We start from the raw sequence: 18,247 nt of genomic DNA on the forward strand, positions 1-18,247 counted from the left end.
AGGTTGGCCCAGGATCGGACATTGTTTCGTTCTGCTGTGCATGGGGTCGCTATGAGTCGGTTCCGACTCGATGGCACCTGACAACAACAACAATATGCTATAGGCTGAACGAGATGGATTGGCATAGTGGAAACAGCAGTGGGCTCAAGTGTAACAACAATTGTGAGAATGGCGCAAGAACTGACATGTTCTATTGGGGCAAAGGAACACTATGAGTAGGAGTTGACTCATTGGCACCTGACAACAACATCACACCGACAATGCTATGATGTGAGGGTGTTTGATAAGTGTGTGGGAAAATGATCACATTATAAGGTACTGGATAGAGTAGGAGAAAATGTAGAACAAAACTCAAAATCCTAAAAAACAGTATTTACTCATCAGATAGAAACTGGTGGAATCCTGAGACTGTGGCCCTTGTTCACCCTTTAGGTCTGTGGGTTAGTGTTCAGTCAAGCAGTTGATAGGTGTTTAGGGAGGACAGCAACCCTAGGGAGGTACACACATTATAGAATAGTCATTTGTTCAGCATCAAAAGGGCAGCGTTTATCTAAAGTCAGAGTTCAGAAGGGTGGGGAAAGGAAGAAGAGTAAGTGATGTTACATTGAGAGGATTGTAATCATTGAGGTGAAAAAAGTGTTCGGTCATTGTCAAATATATTTGTTGAATGTAAAACTGATGATGTGCGCTTGAGCTGTAAACTGTCACTGAATTCACAATGAAAAGTTTTTTTAAAAGTTCATAGAAAAATGGAATTAAAAGATAATAGGATTTCCACAAACTTTTTGAAATCCCCTTGTATACATACTGGGTTTTAAAATTATCAATTATTTAAAATTTTAAGCTCAAAAACATAGATGTTAAAATTTGGCTCTTGGAAAACACACAACAGGTTTTCCTTTATTTTAACATAAATACTGATTATGGAAACAATACATGCTTGAACCAGAATCTTGTAGGTACTTGGGTGTAGAAAGGGCTAGAAAATGAAATATTTTATTTTACTCCTATGTGTGAGAAAGCAACCAAAAATCTATCTTATTTTATAGAATTGCTTTTAAAATTAAGAGAAGGAAGCAGAAGTATGTTATAATGTCTTTTTCTTACAATGACTTCTCTTTATTGGTGCTGAGATTATGGGGTCACTTACAGCATGTAAGACTGGCTTGCTAGCACCAAATTCTGTTTTTGCTTATTTGGGAATGCCTTTATTTTACTCTCATTTTTTGAAAGATCATTTTGTTATATATAAGATTCTTGTTTGACAGTTTTCCCCCAGAACTTAGACTATGTCATGCCACTGCTTTTCTCTTGTTATTTATTATGAGGTAGCTGTTGACCTTTTTTTTTAAGGTTTTCATTGTGGATGGAGTGAAAATTTACAGGGCAGATCATCAGTTTTACATTCAACACATCATACACTTTGTTTCATTACAATGATTATAATCCCTTCCATGTACCATCAGTTAACAGTATTTCTCTGTATACACTTTAGCTTTTTTTTTTTTAAAAAAACAAACAAACACTCCGGCATATATAATAATTTACATCTCCAAAGGGCACATCCTGTAAGTCTGCCTCCTGGCCACCAGCTCTTAGTCCCTCTCTTCCCAAAAATCTAGAGTCCTCAGCTGCTCCCCCTCTCCATGACCCCATCTTGGTCCTCTGTTTCTCAACTATAAGATTAACCACTTCCATGTTTTTGTTATAAAACTTCTGCCTTTTCAACTGTGACAGTCACAATTAGTCATGATAACCGTTATTCACTATTGAATCGTATGAACCTTATCCCCATCTATTTTCACCAGACCCATCTAGACAAGATGAAATATATTCAGTGGGAACTCTTTCTTTCCCCTCATACTCTTAAACTAAATTCCCTCTTGAAACCTTGTAAGCCAGTCACACTGTGCCTTTATCGTCCCTTCATTTTAGTTAGCCATTATCTAAGTTGCCCGTCCCTATCCATCGTGTGTACAGAGGGAAAAGCATTGATATTTGATGTGAAGACTCCTTCCCTCTCTGTTGGTATTTAGAGTAACTACCTCTAAGAGTATAAGGAGCTCTGGTAGCGTGGTTACGAATTGGGCTGTGAACCGCAACATCAGCAGTTCGAAACTACCAGCTGTCCACAGGAGAAAGATGAGGCTTTCTGCTCCCATAAAGATTTACAGCCTTGGAACCCCTGTACAGGGTTGCTATGAGTCCGAACCGACTCCACGGCACACCACCACCACCACCACCTCTCTGAGTATAGGTCAGGTTCATCAAATTATAACAATTTACCCAATTTTGTTTTTAATTTTTTTGTACTCTTCCTCTAGTCAAGTTCTGATTCTCAAGCCATTGAGCTTAGGTCAAATGGGTACTCTCTGCAAGTTTGGGTGTTCTTGTGCATCTCCCCTCACTTCCTTTCAGCTGGATGCTTCACTCTCAGCTGTAGCCCTCTGTGGCTATGTCCTTGTCCATGGGCTCAAGTGTCCTCAGGTCTCACCACGCTTTGGACCAGCCAGCCCTTCTTCTGTCTCTCTCATCTCCACATGCGTCAATGGAAGTCAGTGGACTGTAGTTGAACTCAGCCCATTTTTTCATTGCTGCCTTTCCCCCTCAACCATTGTGGTCGCCAGCAAGTTTACATGCTTGTTTGTGTGTTCCCTTTGAGTTTCAGTATTAGAGGGGAGTTTGTCCTGAAGGAACTTGATTGCTTGCCTTGATGTCTTCCTGGTGAACAGTTTGCTTATTCTTGTAGTAGCCAGTCACGATGACATTTTTGTTTTTCCTGATGATCTATCTCTGAAGATGTATCTTCTGTTGCTCTAGCTGTTCCAGGCTGGCCTCCTTGTCCTTGCTAGTGGAAATGTCCCACCTCATAAGGTTGTGGATGGGACTCAGGATTCCACCTAAGGCCCTATACTCTGTAAAGGCTTTGCAAGAGGCCTATTTCACTGGGCAAGCTCTAGAACTTCTTTTAGGTGTTCAGTCAGTTATAGGCTGAAGACGGGCTTACAAGTTTCCTGTAATCATGTTTCCCAACATTCCTTTATGTCCCATTCAATTGTCTATTTTACAATAATAAGCAAGGGAATCTAATATTCATAAGACGGTCAAGCATTTTAGTATCATTTCCCTTCTTCAAGCTATACCTAGAACCTTGTATCACAGAGCCCTGCTGTTCCAAGGTTGAGCATGCATCACTGTTTGCCTCTGTCCCACTTAGGACATGCAAACCTGTCTCAGTGTTCCCCTGTCTATCTCATTCTTCCGCCTCCTCCCCCTTCTTGGATTGCCCTCCCCAACTCCCAAACTAAACCCCCCACCCCAACCCCATTGTGGTTACCTTATATTCCATTAATTCTTCCCTCCATTTAAGATAGTCTATTCTATCCTATAATGTACCTGACCTTCCCACCACCTGGATCTCTGGTCCTCTGTGTTTACCTTCTTTCACATTGTAATTGTTTTGATCATAGACTGACCTCCCAGATCCTCTGTTCTTATAATTTTATACTGTTCTTGCCTCTTCCATTTGTTGATTGAGTTCAGGGTGATGCTGCCACATACGTCATTCTCTAATTGTTGTGTATTCTTGTTGGTTTTCAGTCCACAGAACCTCCTTTAGGATGTTTTTCATAGCAGGGTTGGCTTTGGCAAAATCATCCCTTAGCTTCTGTTTATCCTGTAATGTTTTGATTACACCATTGTATTTGATTGACAGCTTTGCTGGATAGAGGATTCTTGGGTGGCAGTTTTTTTCTTTAAGAGTATTATATATATTTCCCATTGCCTTCTTGCCTGCATGGTTTCTGTTGAGAGATCTGAGCTTAATCTGATTTGCTTGCCTTTGTATATAACACTTTTCTTTTCCCTAGCTGCTTTCAGGATTCTGTCCTTATCTTTGATTTTGGAGAGCTTGATTATTATATGTCTTGGTGATTGTCTTTTAGGGTCTATCCTTCCTGGAGTTCGTTGAGCATCTTGAATGCTTACCTTTTGGCTTTTCAGGATGTTAGGGAATTTTTCTTCCAGAAGCTTTTCAGCTATCTCTCCTCTGTGGACTTGTGTGATTCTTCCTGTTCTGGAATGCTGATAATTCTTAAGTTATTCCTCTTCATGTTATCCAACATGAATCTTAGCCTTCTTCAGATTTTTTTTACCCTTTTTTGTGTTTGCTCTTCTATCTTAGTAGTGTTGAGAGATTTATCTTTTAGCTCACTAGCTCTGGCTTCTCTCTCTTCAGTTCTCCGTTTCCCTTTCAGTGTAATGTCCATTTCTGATATTCTGTTATTAATCTTTTGGACCTCTTTCTGTAGGTTTTGAATTGTTTCCAATGCTGTATCTATTTTATTTGATTGTTCTGTAGTGTTTTCCTGACTTCTTCCTTATTTTTCTCAAGTCCATTGTATAGTGTTTTGATACAGTTTATAATCATTTTTCTGAATTCCTTCTCAGGCATTTCCAAAGCCTGCCCATCTTCTAGTTTGGAGTGTAGGTCTACTTCCAGCTCATTTGCCTCAGTCACTTTATCTCCTTTCTGGACGTGTGCTGATATGATCATCTGTTTCTGTTTTGGGGGCATATTCAGGAGTTATCTGTGGCCTTAATACTTAGATGGGTGTGTATTTGGGTATTTTTTTGTGCTTTCTGATTGCCTCCAGGTAGATGTGATCAGGAGACGGGCTTCCCTTTTCACTCTTCCTCCTAAGAAATTTCAAGATACCACTGTTGGCCATTGTAATATAACTCAGGATTTGATTTTCAATCTACTTCCTTTGTAGTCTGCCTGTTCCACTCCACAATCCCTGTTCAAGCCTTTTCCCTCATGATAAACATTTCAGGGCCAGCTGTGGCCTTTTGGTTTTAAGTGAAAACTATCCCTTTAAATTTCGAGGAGATCTGTGTGCATGTGTAGTAAACCCTGTGGGGGTGGAGCGTTCACTTACTCAGGCACCCCCTCTAGTCACCAGAATGGAGGTGTGCAGCCAGTGAGAGACCAATGAACAGAAACAAAAAAAAAAAAGGATGTCCACACCGTTTTCTCCACGGTTCTGTCAGGCGTCCATGGCTATTCTGATCCTTCCCCCACTTGGTCTCGCCTATGGTGGCTCCAGGAACAGCTGAGCATCTTGGATTAGAAAGCAATGGATTTCTTGCTTCTGCTACAAATTCCCCTAGCTGTAAGCCTTTCAACCTTCTAAATATTCCTTTATGTATGGTTCAGAGTTCTGGCACCATCCCCTGAGCCTGCTTGGTCCAGTATTCTGTGTTGTTGCTGATGGAGCTCCTCATTGCACTACCACCAGATCCACCATCTTGTGTGTTCTCCTTCTAGCTGTTAATCTTGTTCAAGTGCCTTTGAACCATTTTTATTTTGTTACTCTAAAGATTTTATCTTTTCACTAGTCTCACTATGTTATGCCTCTGTGTTTGCCCTACTTGAAATTCACTTAGCTGCTTAGATTTTTTTCATCAAATTTGGGAAGTATTCAGCCATTATTCAAAATATTTTTAATACTGTTTCCTCCCTTCTTTCACTCGGATAGTCCCAGTATGCGTATGCTGGTGTACTTAATGGTATCGCATCTATCTGGGATTCTGTGCATTTTCTTCATCCCTTTTTTTCTGTGTTCTTTGGATTGGATGATTTCTGTCAGTTTATATCTGTTGTGCCCCTTTAGTGAAATTTCATTTTAGCTATTGTCGTTTTCAACTTTAGTCGTTGCATATGGTTCTTTTTTATTATCTCTGTCACTTATATTGATGTTTTCTATTTGATGAGACATTGCTGTTCTGTCCAGTCCTGTAAACTGGGTTTCTTTTAGTTCTTGAAACCTGTATTTAATGGCTGCTTTGAAATCTTTGTTAATTCCTACCTAGGGCCCTCTTCCCACCATACTGTTTCTGCCACATTTTGTAAATGTTGTTGGAAGTTGAATATTTTAGATGCTAATTCTCAGTCCCCTTCTGGGACTGCGTGTTGTTTTTATTTGCTTGTTTGTTAGTAACTTGGCTGGACGATTTCATTAAGATTTGTTTTCCCTCACAGTGTGCGGCCTCTGATGTCCATCCTCAGAAGGTGCCTAGACTTCTAGGATGACAGTGGGTTTTTACAGGGCTCTCTTTATCTCTTTGTTTTCCTGTTAAGCTGTTGAAGACCGTTGGTGTCTCATCTTGCTGCTGCTGTTTTGTGTACAAGGGAGTCTGACTTATAGCCCCATAGGGTTTCCTAGGCTGTCAACTTTATGGGAATCCATCGCCAGGCCTTGAATCTCACAGTAAGACTGGAGTGTTTGAACCATCAGTCCTTCAGTGTCCAGACACTTAGCCATTGAGTCACCAGGGCTGTTGGTCTCCATTAGTTGCCAGCTTGTTCCCCTAGGGCATGAATTGCTCTATAGCCTGATCTAATTAAATTCAAGTTCATTCGTATTGTTAATAAACACATTGAGTTTAACAACAGTTCCAATCCATAGCCACCCTGTATAGGGTTGCCAAGGAACAGCTGATGAGCTTGAACCATCAACCTTGTGGTTCAAACTGACTTTGCAGCCCAGCACATTTATCTACAGCACCACACCAGGATTCCTTTTAATTGCTTACCACCAAAATCCTTGTTGTTTTAGAGAACACTTTTAGGCTTGAATTTCCCAAATTCTATTTCAAATAAAGTCATTTCTTTTAGGGATAACTTTGGAGTTCCCTGTTCTTACAGACTCTTTTCTCTGGGCAAAATTTCTGAGCCAGAACTGTGGGTAGGGACAATGGCCAACTTCCCTCTGAGTGACACCCTTCTTGCTACAATTTACAAGTAAGCTGGGGTGATGACATTGGGAGCCTCAGTATTCTTGGCTTGCCACGATATGGTAAAGTTTTACCCTAATGAGTCGGAGCTGGGGTGCAGGAAGGGAGCTTGAGACCTTTGCAGTAGAGAGCCAGAGGGGGAAAGAAATGAAATGCTGGCTGCCTTTACCTGTCTGGGAGCTGGGTGTATAGTACGTCCTGAGCATTTTAACTACAACTGACCAGGGTAGAACTTTATCACATCACCTGGGAGCCAGGAGAGGAAAGGAGAGCAGGTTGTGGCTAAAATGTCACAGACTTGCTGTTCTTACTCAGATGTAGTAGATTTTCTTGAACAAATGTTTCTCCATTTGCTATATACCCTTAGACAGTTTTCAGAGACTAGCTGTTTTTGGTTTGTTTTTTAAAGTAATTTTTCACAGTGATGATTGTTTCACTACAGAGGGTGTGTGGGCCCTTCATTCTGCCCTCCTGGGAATTGTGCTTGTTTTGTTGTTGAGAAGATACACGTGAAAACAGACCACCGCACATTGCTACATGTGCAATTCAGTGACTTTGATGACGTTTTCAAAGTTGTGCAACCATTCTCGTCCTACTGTTCTGATTTGTTCTTCCTCCATTAACATAAAATCACTACCCCCTAAATGTCCTGTCTCATCTTTTGAGTTGCTGCTGCCATCTTGATCCCACAGAGATAGTAGTTATGGATCCCATATAGATACTATGCTCAAGGTAGAGGTTTTTTTTGTATTTTTTTTATTGTGAACTGAGTGATAGTTTATATGGGAGAACAGCAGCTTTACACCATTGTTTCATTGCAATGCTTACAGTCTCCTCCATGCATCATCATTTGATAGTATTTGCTCCCGTTCCTTGTTTTTCTTTTTGGTGGGAGAGGGGGTAGGGAGATGTACACAACAATACTCAGATATATATAATAATTTAAACAACCAAAGGGCACATTCTGCAAGCCTGCCTCCTGGCCGCCAACACTCAGTCCCTCTCTTTTCATGAGTGTAGAGTCCTCAGCTGCTCCCTCGCTCCATGCCCTATTCTCTGGTTCCATCTCTGGTGTTGCTGCTTCTCTGGATAGGGTCCTACATTCCAGTTATGCTCTTCTCCCTTAATGGTCCTAGGGTCCTCTGTTTCTGGACTGTATGATTAACTACTCCCCCGTTTTTGTTACAAAACTTCAACCTTTACAGTTGTGACAGTTGCAATTAGTCATGATAACAATTACTCACTATTGAATCATAAGAATCTTATCCCCATCTCTTTTCACCAGACCCCTTTAGACAAGATGAAAACTATTCAGTGGGGACTCTATCGTCCCTCGCAAACTCTTAAACTAAACTCCCTCTTAAAACCTTGTAAGCCAGTCACTTCATGCCTTCATTGCCATCTCATTTTAGGTAGCCAATGTCTTAAGTTGCCGGTCCCTATCTACCTTGTGTTCAGAGGGATAGCATTGATATTTGATACTTCCCTCTCAGCTGGTATTTGAACTACTACATCCATGAGTATGTTGTTGTTATATGCCATGGTGTCGGTTCCAACTCACAGTGACCCTGTGCAGGGTTTCCGAGGCTGTAAATCTTTACGGGAGGAGAAAACTTCATCTTTCTCCTGTGGAACAGTTGGTAGTTTTGAACTTCTGACTCTGAGGTTAGCTGCCCGATTCGTAACCACTGTGCTACCAGACCTCCATCAAATTGTAACAGTTTACACTAATTTACTTTATCAAAAATTGTTTATTTGTTTGTTTTTATCTTCCTCTAGTCCAGTTCTGATTATCAGGCCATCAAGGCTAAGTCAGATGGGTACTATTTGCAAGTTGGGTGCTCTGTTGCATCTCCCCTCACTTCATATTAGCTGGATGCTTCACTCTCAGCTCTAGCCCTCTGTGGCTATGTCCTTGTCCATGGGCTCAGGAGTCCCCAGGTGTTACCACACTTCGGACCAACCAGCCCTTCCTCTTCTCTGTCTTATCTCCACATCAACGGGAGTCTGTGGAACATGGTTGAACTCAGCCCATTTCTTCATTGCTGCCTTTCCCCCTTTTCCACTCACCAGTAGACCGATATAGTCATCAGCAATCTTACATGTCTGCTCATGTGTTCCCTTTGAGTTTCAGTCTTGGAGGGGCATTTGTCCTGAAGGAACTTGATTGCTTGCCTTCATGGCTTCCTGGCGAATAACTTGCTTGTTCTTGTAGTAGCCAATCAGTCTGCCATTTTTGTTTTGGGTTTTTCTTGCTCTTCTTTGTTTGAAGATATATCTTCTGTTGCTCTAGCTGTTCCAGGCTGGAAGGTAGACATTTTTTAACTGGTGAAGATATAAACTATTGGGTTTTAAGCAGACTTAAGGGGATATTTTTGGTTTAAGGTTTAAAGATGTTTAGGTGTTCATCCTTTCCCTATGACTCCAGAAAGTGGATTCCGTGGTAATATGAAATTCTGTTCTGAATTTTCCCCCTTTTGATGGGTATTCTGCTATAGAATCTTCATTCAGAATGTTCACTAATGGTAGCTGGGCATCATCTAGTTCTTCTGGTCTCATGACAAAAGAAGGCACTTTTATTCGTGGAGGCAATTAGCTACACATTCCATAGCTTCTTCCTGTTTCTGACTCTCCGTCTTCGGTTCCTCTTGTTGAATAGAGACTAGCTGTTGGGCCTTGGATGGCAGCTTTCAAGGTTTTAAGATTCTAGGTGCTGGGCAATGAACTAGGAGGTAGAAGCACTATACACTTTATTACCTGGTGTGTCCCAGGAAATCATAATTTCAAACCCCATGTGGTTTTTGTTTTGTATATGAACAGTTTCAATTTTTCTTTTTGGGTTGTTGTAGATAATCTGTTAACACAACTTTTGTGTGCCAATTAAATTTTTTACAGCTCTACAGCATGTTGACATCAGATATACAGTAATGGGCTATGCATCTCTACCCTTAATCGGTATACATTTTTATCAGTTATCTTTTAGAGAGATTAAAATACAAGGGAAAAGTAATATCTGCCCACAGAGTCATCATTTCTGGCATTCTTCTTTCCTTTGTGTAGTTCCAAATGTTTATATGGCATCCATTTTTGTTTCCTGGCAATAAATTCTTTCAGGTTTGCTAGTCTAAAGAAAGCTTTTACTTCGCTGTAGAATTTTCAAAGACTTCCACTGGATACCGTATTCTGAGTTGGCATCTTTAAGCACTTTGAATGTTTCACTGCCTTCTGGCTGTATAACTTTTATATACATATTGTCTTATTTTCATATTGTTTCTTCTCTAAATAATGGTGTTTTTTGGAGGGGCCTGGTTGCTTTTAAGTTTTTCTCTTAATTACTGGTTTTCTGCAGTGTCTGTTTTACTTGGAGTATTTCTATATCTGAGTTCAGTTCTAGATGATACTGTCATGTACGCTAGTCTCTGGTTATTGTTGGCTATTGGCTCTCTAGCCAAAGAATTCTCATAGTGTATTTTGTAAGGTTGGTACAGTTTTTATAAATTATTTTAATTTATGTTTTTCTAGAAATGACCTAATTTCATATTGTATTTGATTCACAATTTTGCTATGCATATAATTTTTGTTTGGCAGTTTTTTGTTGTTGTTTTTTCATTTTCATGGTTTTAGCAATGTCATTCCATTGTCTTCCTGCCTGTGAGGTTTCTGCTGAGACAGCAGAACTTCGTCTTACTAGTTCTCATTCATAGGTTACTTTTTGGTTTTCCTGAGCTGCTGTCAGGATTCTTTCCTTGTGTTTGGTTTTGAAGTTTGATTGTAATATGTCCTGGTGTTTTTCTTTTGGCGTCTGTCTTGTTTGGAGTTTGTTCATCTACATGACTGAGCTATCTTCTTGGTTTTTATGATCCTAGATAAGTATTTTATCGTCAACTCTTGAACAGTGTTCTCTATAGTTTTCTTTTTTGTCTCTTCCTGGTCTGGAATTCCAATTTCACATTGAATAATTTTGATAATTTCCCACATTTTGATTTACACCACATTCTTGAAGGACCTAAATGTGACTCTCTTCAGTGATCTTTAGTTCGGAGAACAAAAAGAAACCGTAAAGTACAAGATCAGGACTGTAGAGTGGATGGGATAAGGCTTCCCAATGAAATTCTCAGAGGACAACTACCCTCAAAGAATGAGCAAGTGCATTGTTAAGATGGGGAAAAAAAAACCTCCATGGTGCAATTTTCCTTCATTATTCTCACCAGTGCAGTTTTCAGTTTTCTTAAAGCTGTTCCCTATACGCTCCCATGATCGTCCTGTGTCTTTCGAGAAAATTTATCAAGATTACGCCTTTGGAGTCCAAGAAAACAGCCACTATAACTTGAGCTGACCTCTTTGCCTTGAATTGAACTGGCACCAGATCCCTTCAGAAGCCACTGCTTTGATCAGATCTTGCTTTCTTGATTGTATTGGTAAATCCAAAACTCGTCCCTAGTTACAATTCCATAAAATGTTCATTATCTTCAGTCTTGCTTAAAAGACTGCTGGGAAGATCAACCCTGAGCTAACATTTGATCTTCACACAATGCTTTTGGTACCCATTGAACTGAAAACTTGCTCTGAAGCCAAGGCATTCACCTAAAACTGAAAATACCAAACCACGTGAGATCTCAGCTTCAGTAACTATTGCATCAGTGATAATTCTGCAGTCTTCCACCAACTTAAGGACTTTCAACCAGTTTCTTCTATCTAAAAGCTGTTGTTTATGCCCCAGAAACTTGTTGCAATGTCTCAATGATTTGAGGAAATGTCCATTTGAATTTTGTTAAAATTTGATACTGACCCTAACCTCAAAATTGTTTTTCTGTATGGCACAAAAACTATAGTTTTTATGAAGGCACCCTAATAAGACTAAAATAAATGTATGACCGAGAGAACTTGTCTGCAGTCATCCACTGATTGCAGAGACAGGTTTATAGATTTTGTTTAGAATTAAGGCATGCATGCAAAAACCTGGAACCCTAGTGGCAATACTTTTTGACTTACCCTCGTGTGTGTCATTTTGTAATTTCCCTTAGCATGACGTTTTCAAGGTTCATTCATGTTGTTGCATGTACTACAACTTCATTTCTCTCCATGGCTGAGCAACATTCCATTCTGTGTCTGTACCCCATGTTGTTACTCACATATCTGCTCATAGACATTTGGGTCATTTCCAACTTTTGGCTTTTGTGACTAGTGCTACAGTGAACATTGGTGTACATCTGTCTCTTTGTGTCGCTGTTTTCAGTCTCTTGGATATGTACCTAAGTGGGATTGAATATACTTGCCAGAAGAATGACAAATTTATCATGCAAGAAGTACAGCCAGAATGCTTCTTTGAAGCGAGGATGGCAAGACTTCATTTAACGTACTTTGGACATGTTATCAGGAGGGACAAGTCCCTGGAGAAGGACATCATGCTGGGTAAAACTAGAGGGTCAGTGGAAAGCCCTTCAGTGACATGGATGGACCAAGTAACTGCGCCCGTGGACTCAGACATAGCCATGAGTATGAAGATGGCACCAGGCCGTGGTTGGTTCTGCTGCACATAGGGTCGCTGTCAGTCGGAACCATCTTGATGGCACCTAACAACAACATGGTAGCTATATTTTTAACTTGTGAGGAATTGCCAAACTGCTTTCCACTGTAGCTGTATCATTTTGCATTCCCACCAGCAGTGAATGAAGAATCTGATTTCTCCACATCCTTGCCAACAATCGCTGTTTTCCATGTCTTAGTTTAGCCCTTATCTTAATGGGAGTGAGAAGGAACCTGCGTGTGCAGTGGATTCAGTGTTGGGGTGCTAACCTGCAAGACCCTCTGTGGGAAAGAGATGAGGCAGTCTGCTTCCAGAAAGCGTTGCAGCCTGGGGAAACAATGGGGCAGCTTTGCTCTGTCTGTAGAGTTGTGATGAGTCAGAATTGACATGATGACAGTGGGTTTTAGGTTTGGTTTAATGAAAGTGTCTCATTGTAGTTTTTAATTTGCATCTTCCTAATGTGGTGCTGCAAGGAGCTCTGGTAGCGTAGTGGTTATGAATCAGGCTGCAAACCGCAAGGTCAGCAGTTCGAAACTACTCCATGAGAGAAAGATGAGGCGTCATGCTCCTGTAAAGATTTACAGCCTTGAAAACCCTGTCCAGGGTCGCTATGAGTCGGAACCGACTCCACGGCACATAGCAACAACAATGTGGTGCTGCGGGTTTATGCACTGGACTGACTGCAAGATTGGTTTGAACCACAAGGTCTGCTGTTCAAGCTTACCAGATGCTCCTTGGAAAACCCTATATAGGGTCACTGAGTCAGAATTGACTCGATGGCACTTAACAACAGTGGTACAGGGTTGCTCTAAGTTAGAATTAATAGCAGTAGGGCTTGGGGTTTATTTTGACTGCTTAACAAAAGGTCTGTCAGTGGTTCCAACCCACCAGTCACTCCACAGTTGAAAGATGTGGTAGTCTGATTTTGTAAAGGTTTGCACCCTTGGAAACCCTGTGTCCTATAGGATCACTTTGAAGAGGAGTTGACTCAGTAGCAATGGGTTAATCTGGTCATTGGTATAATAGCCATTTAAAGACATTGCTAATTCCAGCCTTTCGTTTCTAGATCTGACTTTACTGATTCCCTTCTGGTAATGGAGCACATTTTTCTCTTCCTTTGTTAGTCTAATGATTATTGAGTAAATGCTGGACATTGATTTTATGTTGTTGAGTGCTGTATTCCTTTGAAGTATGCTTTATTTTTTTCTCTCCCAGTTAATGGGGTTTATTAGGGAGGTTAACAAGTTACATGTCAGGACCAGAAATGCTCAGGATATGGTGCATTGGTCAGTAGAGCCTCTCTTCAGTCATGGCCACAGGCAGGCTTCTCTCTGATCCTTGGCCCACTGACCTGGACTCTGCCCTGCTCAGGCAGTAATACAAAGCTCTTTTAGCACTGCTGATCCATGCCCAAAGGGCACTCCACTCCACCATCATCCTCAGTTCGAAGACACTTGGCTTTAGCTCCCCTTTTGAGTCATAGAAAGCTGTCTTGGATGGGACTGAACTAGACTTACTCTATTTGTTAGCCAACTTAGCCTCATTTCTAAGGCATGACCTTGCTGGATTGGCTACTGATTGCCTCCTCTACTGAGCTCTCTCCACTCTGGCAGACTTGAACAGTGTCTGATGCCTGGCCCAGGGGACCTCTATGCAGATATGCATAATTTGTTCTTTAGAACTTGGCCTCACAGCTTCTAGCTGCCTTAGCTTCCCTGGACTCCAGTCTCTGTCTCCCCTGCTTATCAGGACCACGGATCTGCTTGGGGTTCCCCCTACTGCACTCTGGATTAGAAAGTGCCTCCAGCGGCTAGGCTGGGCCAATCTTAGGACACCCCTCCCAGAGAGGACAGCTCTTTGCTGCCTGGTGGCTAGCGTCAGAATGTGATTTTCTTTCTTCCGTCTGGTTTTCTAGTCGTTGGGAGTGGGATTGCAGGCCTTGTAGCGGTTCAGCCTCAGGGATGAGGTGTGCATCTCTGTGTACTCGCCGGAGCCCTCTTCTCAGGCTCACTGCATATGTGTTGGCCCTTTCTCATTGCTTTCCAGTGTTGCCTGGCTTTCTACTGCTACCATTTCTCTCCTCTCCTGTGAAGCAAAGTGTGTTGTGCCTTTGCTTCTTGGGGCTAGCTAGCTAGCTTCCTGAGGTTTCCTGGGGTTTGCTCAGTCTGGGCTTGGCTGAAAGCCAGAAGCCGCTTCCCCAGCTTTGACGCCACAACTGCCCCTGGTGAGGGCTTTGGCCTTTGGTAGTGGAGCTTGCAGCCCTTTTATCTTTTTGTGTGAGGAGCTATGGTCTCATGGCAAAACCGTCTCTCTTTTTTTTGCCCCCTCAGGACAACCAATGAAGTGTAACCTGCACATGAATGGGAATGTTATCACCTCCGACCAGCCCATCCTGCTGTAAGTTCCGAAGGCAGGGCAGCAGGGTGGGAGGGAGCTTTTCTTCTGACTTCTGCTGGGCCATCATGGCATCTTAATCTGCATCACAATTCTCCTCCCACCTGCTGTCTTCTATTCCAGTTCCTGGCTTCTGATGGCAAGCTGTCAGTCACCACTCAGATTTGAACATGGTGTCTTGGCTTGTCAATTCCCCAGGGTATTGTCCCCACAATACCTGTTAGGCCTAGTTTTCAACTAACTGTATAAGTTCAGAAACATCTGTGCGGCAAGTGGAGAGCAGGTCTGCCCTTCCTCGTCTGCACACTTGTGAGTGAGTAGAGACCACCACCTCTTTGCAATCCTTGGGATGAGAATGAGTTCCGAGAGCAGACAGGCTGCGTCTCAGTTCTCCCCTCAGTAAGTAAGACAAACTGTAGGTTTGCTACAAGATGTGAGGAGATGAAGGGCCCCAGAAAGCAGGACGCTCAGTGCTTAGAAGAAGCCGGCTGCATCTTGTTTCTCTCTTCAATAAGTAAGACAAGTGGTAGGTTTGCTACATGACTAGAGGAGACGAAGGGGCCCGCACAGTGCCTAGCTCATAATATTCTCAGTGACTGCTGGGCCCCTCCCCATTTTAGGGAAAACTGACAGAATTTTGACTCTTAATCTGTTCTCCGCAGGCGGCTGAGTGACAGCCCCTCAGTGAAGAAGGAGAGTGAGCTGCCCTGCAGGGTGAATTCTGCCTCCTCCTCCTCCTGCAGTCCGCCTGCCGGAGTGGACCCTGACACCATCCTGAAAGCGCTCTTCAAGTCTTCAGGGGCCTCTGTGACCACACAGCCCACAGAATTCAAAATCAAACTCTGAGTGGGGAAGCAAGGCAGTCAGAGCGTTCTGGGAACAGAGGAGAGTAGCTCTGTTTCCCAAAGCCAAGTTTGTGACCAATGGACCGTTGGACTGGAGACCCCAGAGTGTGGGAAGGGTGGCCTAGGTAGAGAGCTTCCTCACTGGACAGGACTTGCCTTTCTGTGATGTGTTCTACCCTGTGTTCCTCCGTTGTTCCCATTTCTTCTAGTATGTTTTTTCTACTCTCCACCTCCTTGTCCAGGTAGGCTTGTGTTTCTCAGTGTCCCTTCTCCCCCTCATCTCAGTCCCAAGTTGAATTCTTATCTGGATCTGCGGCACTGCCCTCTTGAGTGGACCTATGGGACGCAGGGTGGGAGACTGCAGTTTCCAGGAAGTGAGGGAGTGCAACCTCTTCTATCATAATGGACACAGGTCAGCTCAAGAGTGGTCCCTGCCTCGACTTGGGTGGGGGGTTCTGCAAAGGCCATGTGATAGGGCAAGGAGGTTGCTGCTCTGCTATCAGGGCTGCACCCTTACTCTATGACAACCCAAAGTTTTCAAAGTTCACGTTTCCCCTTTTTGTTGCATTTTACCAATGGCCATGCCCCAGCTCTCTTAGCCTCTTAACAGGCGCTGGGCCACCTCTCCGCTGTTCAGATGACTCCTGTTCTGTGGCGTTATGAGTTTGGGGCATTATGTTAATGGGAGATGTTGGCTCCAACTTGCTCCTGTCTCTTGCTTTCTGGCCTCAGACGTTTATAGAACATAGTTAGGCATGCCAGGAGTGACATACCCAGCTGCCACAAAGGGATACCGTCCCTGCCATTGTTGGTGACCCCAGGAATATTTTCCTGCCTAGGCAGTTGGTGGTTAAAGGAACAGATCACCTGTTGCCGGGAATCCTGTGGGTAGTTCCCAGCGTGGTCCCAGCAGCTGTCAAAACTGAGCAGCAAGGAAGAGGAGCAACTCCAAGACTCGAGACCCTAAGAGCCACTCAGGTCCTGCTTGGGGTTAATTCAATGAATAAAACCCCAGACATTCATGTTGGTCAGACCTGGGGTGTCCAGGAAGGGGTCCACCTTCAGGTTCTTTCAAGGAATCTGCTTCTTCCTACTGTTCTTCTCGGCACTGGAAGACATTCCTCCCACCCTTTACTAAGAGACACTCAGAAGGCAGCAGGCTGTGGTTTCTCAGGTGCTAGAAGCAGACCTTTGTTTGGACTCTGCTCAGAGTGGGGATGGTAAATATACTGCCTGCATGGCTTCCCTCCTCCCTGTTCCTGTGCCAGATGTGCTTTGTCTATCGATGCTTCATCAAGTCTGGCTGCAGCTGCCAGGCCATCTGGACCCCATGCGCTGAAAAGCCGTCTGGGAGAGCAGGGTACGGTGGAGGTAACGGAAACAGCTTCTCCTGCTACCGGGTGTCATCTTGGGGAACAGGGAAGGGCAGGTGGTGGGTCTATTCCTGTCTCTCTCTCCACCTCCCACTCCTACTACATTACCCATCTCTGTCTCTTTGTTCAAGAGGAGGAGAGGCATTAAGTGATGGAGAAGATGGTGTATTACTTAACCATTTCTGAATAAATGTTTGTTATTCCTACTTTTGAACTGTCATTTCTTTAAAAGTCTCCTGAAGCGGCCTAGTGGGACTTGGCACCAGAAGACAGGAGTTTGCTTCTGTGCTGTGCTCCTCAGCTGGGACCTTGGGTCAGTTACTCACATGACTTGTTCTGTACTTGAGAACAGCAGCACCTGCACTGCAGCTTTTGGGCTGAAAGTGCCTGCTAGGTGTTAAAGGTGGTCAGCTCCAACAGGGAGGAAGGGACAAGAGAGGCTGACTGGTGGCCTTTTGTGTTGGCATGCAGAAATTATATGCAAGGATGAAATTTATTCCTGAGATCAACTAGGGCATCGGTGGTGGTGGTAAGTGCCATCGAGTTGGTTCCGACTCACAGTGATGCTAACTAGAGTTTCCAAGGCTATAAATTTTTATGGGAGCAGAGAGCCTCTTCTTTCTCCTGTAGAATGACTGGGGGCCTTGAACTACCAATTGTGAGGTTAGCAGTCCAGTACTTATTCTACAGAGCTACCACACTCCCTACTAAGCATTAGAAGAAGACACTTGTTTGTGGTTTTATTTTGACATTAACAGTAAACATTTCCAGAAAGATAGTGTGATGTATTAATCACTCCCACTAAGCGCACTGTTGTTAAGTGCTGTCTGGTTGGTTCCAACTCATAGTAACCCTATATAGGGTTTCCTAGGCGCAGCTGGTGAGTTTGAACTACCAACCTTGAGGTCGAGTGCTTATCCTACAGCGCCACACTAGACTTACATGATACTGAGAGGTACAGAAATTGGAAGGCAGTCTGGCAAGGAACTCCATTCCAAGGAATGAATGAATGGTACTTCCCTGGGGTTTTTTTGCCTCATCTCCTAAATGGTGGTGGAGGAGTGGGCAACCTAGAAATGCCAATGTGCACAAGGAAAACCCTCTAGCTAAAGGACCAGAAAAGAGGCAGCCTGGCAAGAGAAACTCCAGCCAAGGTCCACAGAAAACCACAGTGACCCCACTCTCACCAGCAAAGGCTGAGTCCGAGTCTAGCCTTCTACCCTTGTGGACTCTATTAGGGTCGTCAGAGCCTCACTGGGGTGATGATAGAGAAGGCCAAGAAGGGAGCTGTCAAGGGAGACCAACTGAGA

General features: G+C 43.1%; 1 protein-coding gene across 1 annotated transcript in view; it reads left to right on the top strand.

Moving 5' to 3' along the window:
• The window catches only part of POLDIP3 (polymerase (DNA-directed), delta interacting protein 3), a 31,249-nt gene extending 15,328 nt beyond the window's left edge, over positions 1–15,921 (top strand). Inside the window, exons 7-8 of the mRNA XM_006866852.1 lie at positions 14,656–14,722; positions 15,382–15,921. Of these exons, the coding sequence (XP_006866914.1) occupies positions 14,656–14,722; positions 15,382–15,565 (251 nt within the window). The 3' untranslated portion in view covers positions 15,566–15,921. The remainder of the gene's footprint in view (positions 1–14,655; positions 14,723–15,381) is intronic.
• The last annotated feature ends 2,326 nt before the right edge of the window (positions 15,922–18,247 follow it).

Source organism: Chrysochloris asiatica, unplaced genomic scaffold (genome assembly GCF_000296735.1).
Source record: "Chrysochloris asiatica unplaced genomic scaffold, ChrAsi1.0 scaffold00097, whole genome shotgun sequence".
In the NCBI taxonomy this organism is placed as follows: domain Eukaryota; kingdom Metazoa; phylum Chordata; class Mammalia; order Afrosoricida; family Chrysochloridae; genus Chrysochloris; species Chrysochloris asiatica.